Genomic DNA, 18,559 nt, shown 5'->3' with positions numbered 1-18,559 from the left:
TGATAAATTTTGATCATATTGTACATACGTCTTCAGGGTAGGACCATACATACGTCTGTCACGTTTGGTCTTGATTGGACTTAATTTGTTTGAGTTATAGCTAAAAGAATGTTTAAAGCTCCACACAATTCAATTAATTGTTTTATTACAACAAAAGTTTGTCCAAATGTTGAACTTTTTTTGATAATTATTTACCTTCAGACTCTGCAGATTCCAACAAGGTCAACTGTTTGGGAATATCGCAAAATTCCACGGACTTGTTCGAAAAGGTTCAATTTTGAACATTTGGAAACTGAGAAAAAGCAAAGCATTTTTTGACAACACTTGCAATTACAAAGTTGTTAGGCCCTCTGCAGGGTATAAAAAGAAGCAAACTGCGTGTCAATATGCTTAATTTTCACAGAGATATATAATATTTTCTTGATATAGCGCCCCCTAGTGGCTATCGTTATGACAATTTTTCTGCTCTTAGGAAGGCCTACCAGGGACATACCAGTTAAATCCCATGATGATTGGACCTTGTTAAGGTTGTCAAACAGCTGATGACAGCTGATTGGTCGATGACAATCACAATTTTGCTCTAATCGAGTTGTCCTTAATTTTCCCTCTACAGCCTTGCCCATAGAAGCAGCATGCCAAGCGGCGGTCCGATCCACCTTACGGATGCTGAGATATAAACTTGAAGCATTTACAGCGCCCCCTATATTAATATTGGCTTCTCCTTTGACAAGCTACCTCAGAATCATTTCTGGAAGTTGAATATGAAATGTAAACACACTTGAGTAAAGCATGAATTTGTTATAGATTTTTAAGTAAAACATAAAATACGCCGAAAAGGTTCATTTGCATATGGCGGCCATCTTAAATCGAAATTTCAAAGTTTTTTTGATAATTATTAAGCTACAGGCTCCGGCGAACATTTTGACACCAAGCTCAAGAAAATTGGACAAAAATCCACGGAGGAGTACACAAAAGTAGGTTTTGCAAATTATGCAAAATAGCAAAAAATCTAAGTAGGCGGAGCTTAGTGGTTGTATGTACCTTTTTGATTTGGCAGGACCCAAGGAATCAAGGAAAAAAAAAGATTTCGTCTCTACGCCACACGGGGTGGAAGATCTTTTAATGAAAGCGTTTTCCTTCGCTGTAGCGCCCCCTTGAGGCCAATTGGGCTGATATTTTGCGCCTGAGTAGCGAGACCGACTACTACCTATTGACCAAGTCTCAAGTCTCTAGGCCTTACGGTTTGGGCTGTGCGATTCGTTTTATGGCAGAAAAAGAAAAAGAATAATAAATATAGCCGCAAGCGACAATTCCCGGGGTCCAAGCTGGTATTCGCTGGTAGGAGAACAATGTGCTAGCATATGAGCTGTCCTGAGATAGTAGGGGCTTTTGGGGAAGTTTGTGTAGTGTTTGTAAGATGTTTTATTCATATGAGCTGTCCTGAGATAGTAGGGGCTTTTGGGGAAGTTTGTGTAGTGTTTGTAAGGTGTTTTATTCATATGAGCTGTCCTGAGATAGTAGGGGCTTTTGGGGAAGTTTGTGTAGTGTTTGTAAGGTGTTTTATTCATATGAGCTGTCCTGAGATAGTAGGGGCTTTTGGAGAAGTTTGTGTAGTGTTTGTAAGATGTTTTATTCATATGAGCTGTCCTGAGATAGTAGGGGCTTTTGGGGAAGTTTGTGTAGTGTTTGTAAGGTGTTTTATTCATATGAGCTTTCCTGAGATAGTAGGGGCTTTTGGGGAAGTTTGTGTAGTGTTTGTAAGGTGTTCCATGCTGTTCTGGCATCTCTTTGGAAGTGTAGCATGAGATGGATGAGTAGCGGATGACAGACACAGTATAGAGCACAGAAGTCACTCTGGAGTTGCACTCTGGTTTCTCACCCTAATGTTCAGGACCCCCAAACAGCAGATATGATGTGGAGTGGCTTGTACTCGAGTCCGTTATCAGTGGACAGAAGACAATCTATGCTGGCAGGGTTTGGTTGTGGACTATTCTCTGTCCAGCAGTGATGCTGAGGGATTTACAACTCCAACACTTGAGTCATACCTGCGGTATGGGTGTCCTGACCATTGAAGAGCAGGCTGAAAGTGAGCAGTCTTTGCAGAGCAAGAGCATAGCATATGACATTTCCTGATACAGGAGCCACACTTTAAGATAGATTTTGTAGTGCTTTAAAATGTGATCCTTGGTGCTCTGGATTGTAAGAAGAAGGGGTAGTAGATAAGTGGGTGAATTTCTGGTCTGCAGACAGGTGAACATGGGGCTTGGGTTACAGAGACAGCCCAGAGCACAGAACTGAATCTGGAATTTCACCCTGGATTCTGACCCAATGTTCAGGACCCCACAAAGCAGATATGATTTGGGTGGTGGATAATTCTCAGCACTGCAGTGATAGTGACGTTGTGGTGATATGGCAGTGTGTGTAGTGCTCTTATGAGTGGATCAGAAAGAGCAGTGCTACTGGATAATTTTAAAACCTGTGTCCACTCACTGTCTACACAGTTACACACACATACCCTGTTGGTCCAGATTATAGATAAAAAAAGCAGAGACAGTAGATCATACATTTTCAGCATATCTGCTTTATAGGTGTCCTGACCATTGAAGAACATGTGAAAGGGAGCAATGAAAGTATGCAGAGCAAGAGGTGCACCCCTGCTTTACTTTCTGTAAAGTGCTCCTTCGGCCAGTGGAGCTGAAAACTTGGACACTAAAACAAAAATAAGGAACCAGTCATGATGTTATTGTTGATTTGTTTAGATATGCCTTCAATTGTCTCTGTCCTCTGGCCCTCTCTGACTGGCAGGGGGGAGGGGAGGGGGAGAGGTGACAGTTTGTGTGTGAGAAGGAGAGGGAGGGGCTGAGGGTGTAGTGAGTCTGCAGGTGTGGGTATAAATGAGATATAACGGACATATATTTGATCAAGAACTAGTCCTTGGATCAAAACCCAATATAGACATATGTGGTATCATGAGAATCGTAAGAACCTGAACTTTAGTAATTATCAAAAAAATGTGGAACTTTCATTACTGTGTGATTGCAGCCTCTGCTTAAATAGAGATGTGCAGCTTGCCGTTGAAACATCACATAAAAAGCAGCTGTAACTCAAAAATGCTTTAGGCATATGTTATGAAAATGCACAAGGTCCTTTCCCATGATGTTCAGAATAAATCTATCTCATCTTGCTGGTACTGCATCTCTAGGTGGTGGTGTAATCAATTAATAACCTGTGCAACCAGTTGCTGTCTAATTGTAGCGCCCCCTTTCTGTGCAATGTTGTCACATTTGGCACACTACTTCAGAGTAATGACGTACATATGTGTACCAAGCTGTGTTTGATTTGGGTGAAGTTTGTTGTAGTTATAGCTCAAAGAGTGCATCGAGCCCCGCCCATGCATATTTGTTAAATAACTGCCACAAAAGCGTGTCAAAAGTTCTAGATTTTTTTGATAATTATTTACCTACAGTCTATACAGACTTCAAAAATACCAGTTGTTTATTGATAAGACAAATTTCCAGGGAGGAGTGCGAAAAGCTCCATTTTCACATACCTGACTATTGTGGATAAACTATGCATTTTTTGACAATAGTTGTAATTGCAAAGTTGTAAGGCAATTTGCAGAGTATGAAATAAAGCAAACTGCTTGTCAATATGTTTATATTTCGCTGAGATATTCCATATTTGCATGTTGAAAAATTGAATTGCGCCCCCTAGTGGCTATTGTTATGAAAATTGTTATGTGTTTAGGAAGTTTTGCCATGGATATACTATGCAAGTGTCATGATGATAGGACCTTGTTAAGGTCATGAAACAGCTGCTGAAATTTGACTGGTCGATGGTGGCCATGTTTTTTCGAATATGACATCATTGTCATAGAATCTAAGTCAGATCATCACACACTACATGCATACCAATCAGCATGTCAATCGGACAATCCTGTGAAGCGTAACAATTTTTTTGCTGTTATAGCGCCCCCTAGGCTTGCAGTTGCACAGCTAAGTACTTATGGCTTCCAGCCCTTATAGGGATCAAGCATGTGAAGTATCATAACATTCGGAGAAAGCGTTTGTGAGTTATAGCTGTATTTGTGTGATTTTTGGAACGCGAACTCAACCCCTGTATTTGGGCGGAGTCTGGAAGCCGAGCAGAGATCAAATTCCAACTTTTTTTGGATAATTATTAAAGTTCAGGTTCTTAGGATTCTGCTGATACCACATATGTCCATATTGGGTACATTTCCAGAGACTAGTTCGCGCTCAAAAATTTGTGCAATTTTGCATATTATGCAAATTAGCTCAAAATCTAAGTAGGCGGAGCTTATGGGTTCTTGAGGCTTTTTTGTAGGGTCTGACCTGAGGAATCAGGGAAAAAAAGAATTTCGTCTCTACGCCACATGGGGTAGGAGATATAGGGAGCGACGCGTTCCGCGTCGCTATAGCGCCACCATCAGGCTGATTGGGTTGATTCTTTGCGCCTGAGTAGCGGGAGGGTTTACTAACAGTTGACCATGTGACAAGTCTGTAGGACCTACGGTTTGGGCTGCCCATCGCGTTTCATCGGAGAAAAAAAAGAAAAACAAAAAAAAACAAAAAAAGCGGAAAACACGGAACAAAAACAATAGGGCTCCAGCACTTGCAGTGCTTGGACCCCTAATAACAAATTAAAATCAGAACAAACACAATAGGGTTTCAAGCACTTCGTGCTCGAACCCCTAATAAACATCCATTACCTTTACATCAATTGTGAATTATGCTTTCTGTCCTCATGTCTGTCTTTTCTGTATGTTTGTTCTGAAGACTGTTAGTGTCTTTGAGTACTATATAAATATAAATGTATTGTTATTATTATTTAAATTACATTTATCTAAAATCTCTACACTAGTCTCCGCTGTCAAATCAAAGAAGCCAGCTTAAGCAACAAATAGCATCATCAGAGGTAAAGGGAAAACGATGCGAGTTTGTCAAACAATTCCGTTAAAATTACACATATCCAGCCGAAGAGGTTTAGGTCTGTTGACTGAAGAACAGAGCCATACAGGTCAAAGAAATGCAGAACAATCTGCAGCAGGTTTGATTACTACACGTTGAAGGGGGATTTAATATTACCTTTGTGAATTAAAGTCAAGGCAAGTGTGCATGTACTTGGAAATAAATAAATTAATAAATAAAATGCAGCAAGCACTTATGAATAACAAGAGAGCAACACCTTTATTTAGGTCAAAATTGGAACCATTCTGCGAAGAGATGAAGAGCAGACGAGAAGTGCTCTGTGCTCTCGCTGAGGAAGATAACTCCAGCATGCCTGTCTCCAAAAACTGCTTATTATAAGAGGATTGCCTGGCAACAATGCGATTTTTAATTCATGATAAACATAAATGAGATTTCACTAAGTCACATTTTTAACGTCTCAGAATTTCTTAAGAGAGACAGCGGGAGAGGAACCCAAAAAAAAAAAGTGTGTATGTGTGTTGATGTTAAAACACTAATAGGGTGCATATGTGCACTGCATACGCAAACACAAACGTAAATGCACACAGTCCATTTCCCTCTCATCTTTCCTGCAGTGTTCTTGGAGACAGAGAGAGAAAGAGGGTCTAATTGGAGGTTTTTGATTTGAGTGAATGAAGATTGCCTGTGTGTGTGTGCGCATGTCTCTGGCCTGAGGGCAGAGTGACTGATCCTCTTACTGAAGCCCATAGCTCTGCATCTTAACAGCCCGACTGAGGACGATACATACACACTATAGATGACACAACATGTTTTTGTTCTGATAGTGATATTAAAACCTGTCATCAAATCTGATTAAATATTCCTCCCTTAAAAACTACAAACCTTAAATTAAGCTCTTTTACAAACCATGAGAGCTCTATGAGACGCTCTAATAAAGCCTGTAGTTTGCGTTGTTTACAGTTACTCAAAATCACAAGGAGCTTGTTCTGCAAGAAAAAAATGGCTTACGAGTGGCCGCGTGCGTTCAGGACAAGACTGAAGGCAACTTCCTATTCTTGTTTAGATTTAGTCGTGTTTCTTGTAGATGCTTTAAATCTCTCACCAGGCAACAGCACCAACACAACTGTGTAAAACACAATACTCGCTTTCCATAACTGAATGAGACTGATGTCAGCTTTTAATGAGCTAGTATCCTGTTCCACCTTAAATGATGCAATGGATACCATGTATCTGCTGCGTGATTTAATTTGGAATTAGAAAGCTGACTTTATTGGGTGATCTTTGAAGAGTGAGTAGGGTTGGGCGGTAAAACGATAATACCGTATACCATGGTATTTAAAAATGAGGTCAGTATTTATGGCATGTCGAATTTCGGTTCTGTCTTTAAAAGTCTGCTAAAATATTCATGTGCATTTAAGAGACCCACAGGAAGGGAGCGCTGTGGGAGCTCAATGACTGCTGATGTCATTGTCTGAAAACGTGGTGGAGAAAACCCAGTAGCCTACCGCAGTTGTAAATTTAGTGCTGAATTTGGGTTAAAAAAGAAAGGAATTAAGCTGTAACCAGGAATAATTCTCAGAAAATTCTTCACTCGACTTGTGTGCTCACAGGTATATGGCTTAATCTTCTAAATATGTGTGTTTTGAGCCTCAATTTGCTGAAAAATCTGCTGTGATGTGCTAAACCACAAGTGCCCTTTTAGTGCCACCTGTGCTTCTAAACAGTGTACAATGTCTTATTTTGCTTATTTTCGAACTTTTCTGTTCCTATAACACCAGTTGCTGAAACTTGAAACGGGTTTTTATCGTCACCACGTGTCGGTGTGCACTGTTTAGCTAATATTAAACTAAACTGAGATAAGTCTCAGTGCAGCCTGATAGACCACCCCCTCCCCACGGAAATACTGTATACAAGAGATAATATTTTGAGACGGTATTATGGTATGAAGGAAATGTGGATACTGCCCATCCCTAGGAGTGAGTATTGTATTTTGCTCAGTTGTTATGAGTGTCCAACAACCATAACTTTATTGTCGATAGGCGAATGCATTTGTTGCTCAATAAATCCACTGGACAATAAGAGAACCACAGAACAGTCATCGAGGAGCACCTTGGTACCGAGGCAAGTTGTATGTCTCAATACTTTTGATGAATTTTTCATGCTTTCATTGGTGTTCTTAAGTAAAATGGTTTGGAAAAGTGCCTCGATATCAGCTAATATTACACCTCAATTAAAAGTCCTCAGACACATTTAACGTGTCTTACATGTTTTTTTTATTTTTTTATTTTTTTTTTAATTTAGCCACAACTTCCTCCCATAGTTCATTCGTTTTACGGATTCTAGTGACGTGTTAGTGGCTTATTAGGAGATGTAAATGCAGTATCACTCCTGCTAAGTTCAGTAGGTAGATTACATTATTTTTATTCTGAAATATGCATTAAATTAACCAACTCTCACTCCTAATCTCTCTCCCTCTCTAGTATGTGTGCATGTGCACAGACAGCTGCTGCTGTGAGAAGTTCTGCTCATTATTTTTGTCGTGCCTTGCTTAATCCACACATTTATCTCTCATAAATTTGTTGAAGCTGAATGTGGAGATGTTTAATTGTCTGAATGCTTGTGTCTTCGGTCCCTGTTTTGTAACATTTCCTCACCAAATTAAGACATTCTATTTCAAATATCATGAAAACTACTCTGAAATATATTTATAAAGTAAATAAAGTAATAAAGGGTGTTGTCCTCCGACTAGTTTGTCATACATAAAACACTATAGATTTGTTTCTCTCTCTCACCCCCTCCCACCTCCCAAAAAAGGAAATACCAGCATTTTAACTTTCGATTAATCATGATTAATCAGAATGTTGTTGTGATTAACTTTCTAATCAATTGACACCAATAGTTTGTAGATTTCTCTCATAATCTCGCCTGAAGTAACACAACACATGCTTCTCGCGTCAGTCCGCTCCATTCGGTCACATCCTTCATTCCATTTGTATTTCACACGTCATCTGAATCATGTGACTGAATATAACCTATACAACACAGTACTGACATGGTTTCTCTTATTTCAACTCACCATAAAAGCAGAAAACACATGTTGCACAGGCTGCACATTGATTAATGGCCAAAGAAGGCATTACTCAGTTAAATGAACAATAATCAACACATTAATCGATTACAGAAAAAAAGCAGCATGCTTGCAGCCCTAGCAATAAATTCCAAACAAAGCCACATGTCTGAATTCTGCTCTGACAAAACTACGCAAGATTCAGCTTTTCAGCTCGTTCACATTCAGTGGAACAGGAGCTCCGACCCCACTTCCATTCCAAATCACTTCTGATCCACTACACAGAGGTGGACAAAATGATGCAAGATGCCTCCAAGGCAGGTCAACCTGGGAGCCGCTCTGAGCCGCTCGTTTCAGCCAGCACCGCTCATAAATAATGGAGGCTCCAGCTGAAAATAACCAGTGCAGAAACTCTGCATTAATTGATGTTTGCTTAATAAAAAAAAAACAAAAAAAACAAAAAAAAAAAGACTGCAGAACGCAATGTATGTAATAGCTGCCTGGGGCATAGTTTATTAATAAGCTGGACCCTCTTCTACAAGATAAGCTGAAGCCACACTGAGAGAGGCCGTTATATAAAAATCAAGTCACAATTCGTCACATCCGTGTACAATTCACACTGATTCTAGTCTCCCTGACCCGAACAAGCCAAAATCTCAATAAAATATTTCATGAAGAGTGAGAACGAGTGATGAAGTCATTAAATCTGAATTACAATTACTACAAATCACAACAAGACAGAGAGAGCATGAATATTAGCTTCATTATGCTATGCTTTTTTATAACAATTGACTTTGTCAATATTAATATTTTTTAACGATATTAAAATTGAGTGCACCATGTAATGACCGTCAGTCTGTGACTGATGCTGTAAATAATGTATATTGAAAATGTTTTTAAAAATCACATCATTGATATCAAAACATTTTATATTGCAATATATATTGATATTGAATTATTGCCCAGCCCTAGTTGGAACAGATTAGTATTAGTATTAGGTACGTCCTGTAACATAATATCAGTTAGAGCAGAGATTTAAACAAACACATATCTCGCTGATGCCAGATATCAATCAGTAAGATTAGTGCAGTTCCAATCAAACTCACACAAGTGAATAACAAAACCTGCTGATGACAGGTGACTGGGGTATGTTGTCTTGTTATTGCTATTAAATGTCTCCCACTAAGTAATGCTGATGTGGTCAGTGTGACCACCCCTGCTGCTCCTCTAGGATCACTGGAAATGAAAAGTGAAAATGGTGTAGGAAACGTAGTGCTGAAGCAGTGTTTGCAGTTCTGAAGCATTACATCGTGTGAGCAATACAGGAGCATCAGTGACGTTCAGCTGGAACGAACCATGCGAGACTCTGACTGTGTTCAGGGCTTTGATCACTCCCAGACTCCAGCTAATGAGCTGTGTTTGGCCAAAGAATGTGTGTACATTTGAAACTGACCACCAGGGGGTCTCCGAGATCACACATTTACATCAACTATATATATATATATATATATATATATATACACACACACACATACATACATACATACATACATACATACATACACACACACTCACCCGCTCTCCAGACCGTGGCCTCTTCTTGGGTCGTGTGGGCAATGTGTCCTCTTTTGGATTTGTGTCAATCGCCCAGTACGAACCCTGTAAAACAATACAAAAACCCTGCATTAAACCCTGAACATGTAACAAAGAACCCAAGCCACAACTCAAATAGTGTCCATATCGAGAGCATTGCTCCCACACATTTTATTTTTTTTAAACAGTGGGGAAACATCATGCAATACTGTTTTAACCAGGCCAGATATCCATCAGAGAGAGGTGTAGCAACATATTTGATTCAATTTTGGCAATGAAAAGAAGCCAAACTTTCATTAATATTATTTCGCCTTTTTCTACTCAAGCACTGTCCATCATGTACAGCTTTCAGCTCATCAAAGTTTTAGAGAGCTCATTTGTAAGCCCATCATGTCAGGAAGACATTCATGGAGACGGCAGGTTTTTTATTTATTTTTTTCCCTTACCTCCTCCTTCTCTCTCTTTGCCCTTCTCCAGAGCCTTGGTTGAGGCAGGTAAAATGCTAAGCCCCACCTGAAGCCCCCTCTTCCTCAGCCCCTGCTTTATTGATTGCCCCTGCTCTGGGCTGGACACAGAGGTGTTGGGTTTTCTGCTCAGGTTTTTGCTCTCAGATAATCAGGCAGAGAATAGCACACCTCAGGTTCGGGGCTGCAGGTATCCAAACACACAAGACCCTGGCTGAATAATTTATCTTTGCATTCTTCCCATTTAATTTATTTTTCAATAGTGCTGCTCTTCACTCTGCGAAGCCAAAGGCAACAACGGCTAAAAAAAAAAAAAAAGTTGGTCAAAAAGGAAATCTCACCCCTAGGCTTGGGTTTTGTTTTTAAATATTTCATATTATGTGCGATAAGATCTCAATTGTTGGGAGAAGGTGAGATCAAGACCTTTAAATTTACTTGTGCACAACTTTTGTAAAACTGGGAGAATAACAAAAAGGATACATGTTTAATAACAATCAATAGAGAAATATAAAATAAAGTATAGCTTTTGAGGGAAAAAATTAAATCATTTGAGAATGTTCACACTTTAATTTGAGCTGCAAAATTAAATGTTCACATGCTGTTCCAGTTCCAGTTTGAATATAATAAGCAAATGAGCTCCTAATAAATCACTGAATCCTGATGCCATATGCCTCCTGATGTTCGCAGATGTTCTTTTAAAATTCGGAGACAGTTGAAAGATTCAACATTGCGTTTATTTATTTTCTGTAACCGCTTTTATCCAGTTCAGGATTGTAGTGGGACCAGAGCCTACCCGGAATGACTGGGCACAAAAACAGAATACACCCAGGACAGGGGTGCCAATCCAACACAGGGTATCACACACTTGCTCAATCACTCATACACTTGCATGTACTGACACTTTTGAGTCGCCAATCCACTTACCAATGAGTGTTTGAGGACCGTGGGAGGAAACGTGAGCACCCAGAAGAAATCCACGCAGACACAAAGAGAACGCACCTAACTCCTCACAAACAGTGACCAGAGGCTGAATTTAAACCCACAATCTCAGGGCCCCGGAGCTGTGTGAGAGCAACACAACTTGCTGCCCTCGCCGTTGTGTGTTTAATGCATTACAGGTTGCACCTGCGATATGTAGTAATTCAACTACAGTAAGTCATTTTCTGCATATCGAGCAGCCCTGCCCCCAGTAGGCCTGGTTACGTTTCATGCAGTGCCTTATGGTTCCTCAATATAAAGGGCTCATTGACATTTTAACCCTTGCTCACCATTGCAATATACACTGTACGAACATTGGTTTAAGAACACCTACCTTGTATCTACATTCACTGTCCATTTTTTCAGCTTCACTGACCACACAGAGCAATTTGTATTTCTACAATTACAGACTGCAGTCCAGCTGTTTCTCTGGATGGTTCCTCTTCAACGCTCAGGACCCCCACAGAGCAGGTATGATTTAGGCGTTGAATTATTATCAGCGCTGCTTTGACACTGACGTGGTGGTGGTGGTGTGTTAGTGTGTGTTGCACTGGTAGGTGGACACAGGATGCCGTTGGATGGATTTTTTTGGTATCATTATATTCAGAACATCCTCAGCTTTAATACATTTACTTTACGTCGCCATCACTGTGACACTGCATTGTACGTGCCTAGCAGATCTCAAATCTTCATTTTTAACATGTAAAAAAGCTCCAGTATTATTCCGAGTTCAAATTTCACTTCATTTTCACCAACAAAAGCAAAATATAAAATCTAAATGCTCAGTATCTGTTTTTATCTCCGTAGTGCTTTCTCTGTCTCTCTTTCCCTCGCCTTCCCCTCCTACTTTCTATCTCTCGCTCTCCCTGAGGAAATTTGCCCCTCCACTACACCATACTGCGTTCAGCCTGTAGATCAGAGAAAGCAGATTCCAGACATTTTTCCCTGTTTCTTTATAAGACAAAATAATGGTGAAGATATATTAAAAAATGCATTGCCAGTCCCCTTCGAATTATGTGCACTTTTCTTCACGTGTAAGCATGTTCTTTTAAATGAAACTTAAATTATGATATATTCTACTTGGCCTAACTACACGAAACAAAAACTATCATAGAGAATTTTACCCCAGCGTAAACTCAAGCCGCACTGCTGTGCCTGATCCATCTGTACCAGCACAACAGACTAACACACCAGTGTATATACAAGGCAGGTGTTCCTCATCCAGTGATCATTCAGTTCGCTATCTAGGTTAAATGACAGCCAAAAAACAATTCAACCTTTCTCTGAGCCCAGAAGCATCATCACACCTAGCCTTAAAATGTCCTCTATGTGCTCCATGGGCAGTGGAAACCGCCTGAAGAGAGGACGGACCATAATAAACAACTATCAAAACAGCAAACTATACAATTAACCATCCAAATGTGAAAACATTTATGGTCAAATGATGATCGCTGTGCAGCGGTCACCCAATGTCAGAAACAGCAGGGCAAAGTATCACTGAACCAAAGCACATTAATTAAACATTCAGCGAACTTAATCGCTATTGAGGCGTTCCTGATGAAAATGCCATTAAATCACTGCAACTAATGAAAAGAAAAACGTGTCTGGAAAGTAGCGTGCGATCCAAAGGTAGCAGTTATAAATAATACAAAGTCACAAGCCCCAAACTTATGACAGAATATCTTTCAAAATCGGGAAATTTTCTAATGAAATAATGCATGAACAATCCAGCCAACAATGATTAATGCCACAGGCAGTGAGTAGAGAGCTACTATACAGATTAGATTAGTACAGCTCCTCAACATCAAATCATTTAACTGACATTAAGACACAACCTCATCATTCATTCCTAATCCCTCTTTAAGCATCACCTCTGCAGAGACGCTCTGCAGTCGCCGGCCGTATGGAAAAAGAAAAATCTCTCCACAGCGTTATTGTTCTCCTAAAAGCACAGAAGCATAATCACCGCAAAGTTTCTGAAGGAGAGCTCAAGGTGAGAGAGAATGATGGCAATCAGTTATATTTTCACCATACTGTCTAAATGAGACTCTGCCACTCTGGCAGAGGAAACGGAGGCGAGGCTGGGTAGTGTTTCTTTTAATTAGCTGAAAAATTTAAAGTGAAAGCCCTTGGGATGGAAGTTTCTGCCTACTTTAACTCCATCCCCAGAGATCAGGCTGGGTTAAAAAAACAAAAAAACAAAAAAACAAAAAAACATGAAACTCATGAAAAGAGCACTTACATTATTCACAGATACACGAGATGAACAAGTCATAATAAATGTGGCTAAGAATGTGATTACAGAGTTATCTGAAACAAGGTTAAACATCATTTAACACCAGAATAGACAGAATAAACTCAGTTTGTCTACAATAAGCCTCCCTGTCACATACCTAAATTACTACTACATTAGCATCCTTAGAGAGACTGATGCAAATAAATGCAAAAGTAATGGCACATATTAAATGTCTAAAAATATATTAAGATTTTTCCCTCATTCAAGGGAATATCATAACTTGTTGATGTTGTATTATATAATGAAACTCAGTGCATACTGAGTTGACAAATGCCAACTCAGTTTTTGGAAGTGTTTCAATGGATTTTATACTGTTCATATCAATATCGAAATTATATCGTATTGACCAAAATTAAGAAGTATATTGTGATATATAATTTTGGCCATATCGTCCAGCCCTATTGTACACTAAGTATTTATCTGCAATGCTAATCTTGGTACATTTCACAGTTTCTAGGTTTTCTACATGTTTATATATAAGTATTAGCAGATATGGAAGTACAGTGCATGTCTGATATAAAGACTTCTAAAACCACTGATGAAAGGTGTAAGTGCGGTAGACAAATATATGAAAATGGGTCTGTCCTTCAGGCTCAGTTTATAACTGTAAAAGGGGGAAAAAAACATCAAACAATAATCACTGTTAATTCACTTAAAGGTGATTTTAACTAAGTTTAATCGAGTAATCGTGACAACCCTGGCTGTATACATCCAACCACTCAAAACTCATGTTTCTGAAATGAGGACACTACGGAGCAAATATGATTGCATCTGTCCAAATTTTATGTTGATGGAGCAAACGCAATGCTAAGAGGGTCTTACGTACTTGCATGCTGCATGAATACTAGTGGGTTTTTATCATCTTTTCTGCCATCTCTCTGAAAGACATGCTCCTGTTACTATCTCGAGCTAGCAGCAGGCCCCATATTCCTGCTGTATTACAATATTGATGGAACATATCAAGAGAGCCCCGCGCGGCTTTGAAGTTTTTCTTCGGGGGGTGGGGAGAGAGGCAAATTCCAAATTGAACATTAGGGATGCAAGCTTGTTGGCCGCGCATTCGGCATCGAATCCATATAGCAATAGATTATTTTGTATTTAGTGGAGCAGCTCCCAAGAGTGTCAATATCAGAGGATTACAGCAAAACATGAAATTAGCATTCAGTCCCCATCCTCTGACATGCCTCAGTACCACTCTTTATGCCTCTCTGTCTGTGTCTGAGTGTGAGCGTGTGCATGCATGAGAGAGAGAGAGAGAGAGGGGGTTTGTTTCTGTATACACCAATCAGCCACATCATTAAAACCACCGATGGCACCTGTCAAGAGGAGGGAAATATTAGGTAGCAAGTGAATAGTCCGTTCTTAAAGTTGGAAACAAAATAGGGGAAAGCACAAGGATCTGAGGGACCCTGACAACGGCCAAATTGTGATGGGGAATCTCCAGCAATTTCCAGCACCTTCAGTACCTATAAAAAGTGATCCAAGGAAGGTCAACACCTGAACTGGTGACAGTTTCATGAGCACCAGAGGCATGGGGAGCAAGAGGTTCAGCCCCTCAAGTTCAATGCCACAGAAGAGCGACCCTAGCACGTGAAAAGGTTAACGCTGGCTCCGCTAGAAATGTATCGGACCAAACATTTTATCACAATAAAATCTCAATATTTATCACAACATAAAATTTTGTAGCACTGTTAGACATTCTTCTAAAAAATGCACAGAGAACACACCAATGGCGCTTTTCCACTGCATGGACCCTACTCAACTTTCAGAGCCTGGCTCTGAAAAAGATTTTCCACTAGCCAAATCTGGTCCCTAGAACTTTTTTACCTAGGTAATTTTTACAATTCCAAAGGAGTTGAGTAGGGATTAAATGTGACGTGTCAACACTGCAGAGCACTGACTGACCAGAGAGACTTGTCTACATGATGAAACGCAGACTTTAGCTTTAAAATCTCGAAGCTATAGAACAGACCACATTTTATTTTATTCAACTCACAACAGCAACTTATAAAATTATGCCGTGTTTTTGGAAGAGCTTCAAACGCTCCTTGGATCGGTTGCATACCAAATCCAAGAGCCGGACAAAGCAACAAGGAACGGAAACACTCCAGTGCTCTGTGTGACCTGAGGCACAGAGATTTGTTCATTCCCAAAGCACAACAACACAATGTGAATTCACGATGAGCAAACAGCACTTAACATTACTGCTGCCACAGGGTACTTCTGAACTGTAAACATACTGCACTTAAAGGCGTAGTTCACGATTTTATTCAAAAAGACACTTTTTAAAAATTCTTAGGATGTTTTCTCCCCAGTTGCTGCTCTCCAGTCGGTTTGTGCTGGAAACAGGTCTAATGTGTTTATTAAGCGCAATGTGGTTATGAAAGTAACAAACCAGACAGAACAGTGTTTCCCCACAATATTAGACGTCCCCTTTAACCCATTAAAAGGCTTGTAACAGTAGGAAAACTAAACTGCTGGTTACCAAGAACAGCAGCCTAATCTGTGGTATCAGATTCCAGTATTTAACTAACGCACACAAGCACAGGATTTAAACATGTCATAGTTGTTTTCTGTCTCACATTCGTATGTTCTCACACATTCATTTACTGTAACAGCCTGGTAGTGTGCTGCATGATCAGGCTGCTTTCATTAGCAGTGCTAACGGGGAATAGAAATAAAGGTTGATTGAACTCTATTGCCCAAACTTATTATCCTTATTAAGGCTGCTTAGTATGAGGCTGAGTAGCAGCAGACTGGTCACAAAGCCCATGCTGACCCACAGCTTTAAGAACCTATATTTAGAATGTGATGATCAAAACTGGACCATGGAGCAGTGGAGTTGTGTGGCCCAGTCTGAAGAATAATATTTTCTTTTACATCAGGTGGCTGGTCAGGTGAGTATGAAGAAAAGCGTCAGGATGTGTTGTGAGGAAAAAAAAACAAGCCAGTGGATTAGCTCTAGGCAATGTTCTGTTAGGAACCCTTGGGCCTCCAAATTCCCCAGAACTCAAGCATCTGCGGGATATGCTGGGAACATACAGCCAATCCACTGAGGACCTACCTCAAAACTTAAAGAACTTGAAGGATGCACAAGTGTCAGGACACCTTCAGAGGTGTTGTGGAGTCAAGAAATTGTAAAATCACGAATCCAAAGGGTTAGACCAGTTTTAGCAGTGCAAGAGGGACCTACGCAATATTAAGTTAGGAGCCTCTCCAGAACATTAAGAGTCTCTCCAAAACAGCAGGTCCTGTGGGGTGTTCCCAAAAAGTAATGGTTAGTATGTACCAAAAGTGGTCCTAGCAAGGACAATAGGTGAAACTGTGTCCTGACAATTTGTTGATGCACAAGCTCAGACCCAGAGTTTTTAATTGTTTTGTGTGTTTCTAATAAATCAGCTTTCCTCAGGTGCATTAAACAAACTTAGCTTACTGTTATTATTCACTGGACTGTTTCAAAACTGCACAAGGTAAATCAAATGTAAAAAAAAAAAAAAGTATAAAACAATTTGTCACTTTTATCACCTTTAATTACCTTATCTCTTTCTTGATATGTGGATTAAAGCCAAGCTTTTCTCCTGCTTATACTTCTGTTGGGAGCATTTTCTGACAGGATACTTTAGCATATCAAATACCCTACACACTGTTTTATTTAGGAGGCTAAATATGGCACGGTAGCACATTTCGACATGGTAGCACAACTCTAAAGAACACCAGCAAAAGGTTGTTGCACACACAACGCTCATTGACACAAAGTGGAGTGAAGGGAAGCCCATTTGGTCCAATCACTTTAAAAAGCCACTTAATCATGAATGGCTGAAAAAGTTAATGCTGTTTCTGAGAGAATGTTATTATAAAGTACTCTGTATCACAGCTTGCTGTATATGGGGTTGTGGCGCACAAACACACACAGTACACTTCTCAAAAGAGACAGGTGTTAATACTACTACAGATGGTAAAGGGCTTCTAAACAGATATGGCCCAACCCACAGTGGCAAACTGCTGCCCTGGAGGGCTAGTGTACAGCAGAATTTACACTCCTACTCAAACTTAAGCCCTGTGTTGAATCAAGTGATTGTCCAAAAATAAATCACCAAACTGTGCAGGCCACCACTCCCAACCTGACAACTGACCGTCATACTCCACCTAACAATGCAAAACCCTATTAATTTATCATAATCATCTTTCTCGTTTAATCCATTTCAGTGTCGCGGGTGGTATGTTTGCTTATTTATTTATTTTACAGGATTTGTTATTTTAAATAATGATTACAATATTTTTCTTTGTGATTTTATGCATATGTGTTATTTTTGAGGTTATAGTGTGTTAAAATGTAAAAATTTTGTTTTAAAATGACTTATGATTGTGATTGATAGTATGATAGTATTCATTGTTTATCATGTTTTGTAAGTTCCTCAATATGAATAAAAAATTAATAAAAATAAAAAATAAATCCAAAACCAACAAGAAACAATATGAATGTACACAAAAGCAACAAACTTCATCTATTTGCAGGCTTACGTGAAAGGTACACTCATTTTCCTGGACTTCACAATGCATGTAATAATCATGATGGGAAGAGGAAGTAAGCGGTAGAATTTCCCCAAACCCTGGAGTGAAAAAATGCACTTTCCCATTGCACCAACTTCTCACTTCCCTGTTTAACACCGCATTGCATCACACAAAAAATTACAGCCCTGAAAATATACTAGAGTAACGTCTTGCTCTAAAGTCTATAGCTCCACTGACCATACAGGAGTGCTCTGTAGGTCTACAATTAGAGACAGTAATACATCTGTTACTTTGCATACATCGTCCTTCAATGGTCAGGACCCCCACAAAGGTCCTGTGGGTCATTCTCAGTGCTGCAATGACACTGACGTCATGGTGATGGGGTGATAGTGTGTGTTGTGCTGGTATAAGTGGATCAGACACAGCAGTGCTGCTGGTGTGTGTGTGTGTGTGTGTGTATGATTATAAATTTAAAGTATTAATATTTTCACTAATTAAATTAAAAATAGCTCAATAAACTGTTACACTGTGATGTAGAATATAGTCCTCAATTAAAATAATTTATTCAAGTTCTGTAACCACTTCAGCCTGTTTGTTGTCACAGTGAGTCTTTAGCCTTCAAGGAAATATTCGGCACAAGGCAGAAACACACCCTGGACAGGGAGATGGTCATTCACAGGGCACGACACACTCACGTATT

The 18,559-nt window shown here is 39.7% G+C and overlaps 1 protein-coding gene across 1 annotated transcript in view; it reads right to left on the bottom strand.

The window, feature by feature from the left end:
• The window catches only part of foxj3 (forkhead box J3), a 153,356-nt gene that overhangs the window by 39,730 nt on the left and 95,067 nt on the right, over window positions 1-18,559 (bottom strand). Inside the window, exon 4 of the mRNA XM_066672262.1 lies at window positions 9,592-9,675. Within this exon, the coding sequence (XP_066528359.1) occupies window positions 9,592-9,675 (84 nt within the window). The remainder of the gene's footprint in view (window positions 1-9,591; window positions 9,676-18,559) is intronic.

This window comes from Hoplias malabaricus, chromosome 5 (assembly GCF_029633855.1).
Source record: "Hoplias malabaricus isolate fHopMal1 chromosome 5, fHopMal1.hap1, whole genome shotgun sequence".
NCBI lineage: Eukaryota > Metazoa > Chordata > Actinopteri > Characiformes > Erythrinidae > Hoplias > Hoplias malabaricus.
Note: the sequence above shows the minus strand (reverse complement) of the source record. Positions and strands in the feature narration are given on the sequence as shown.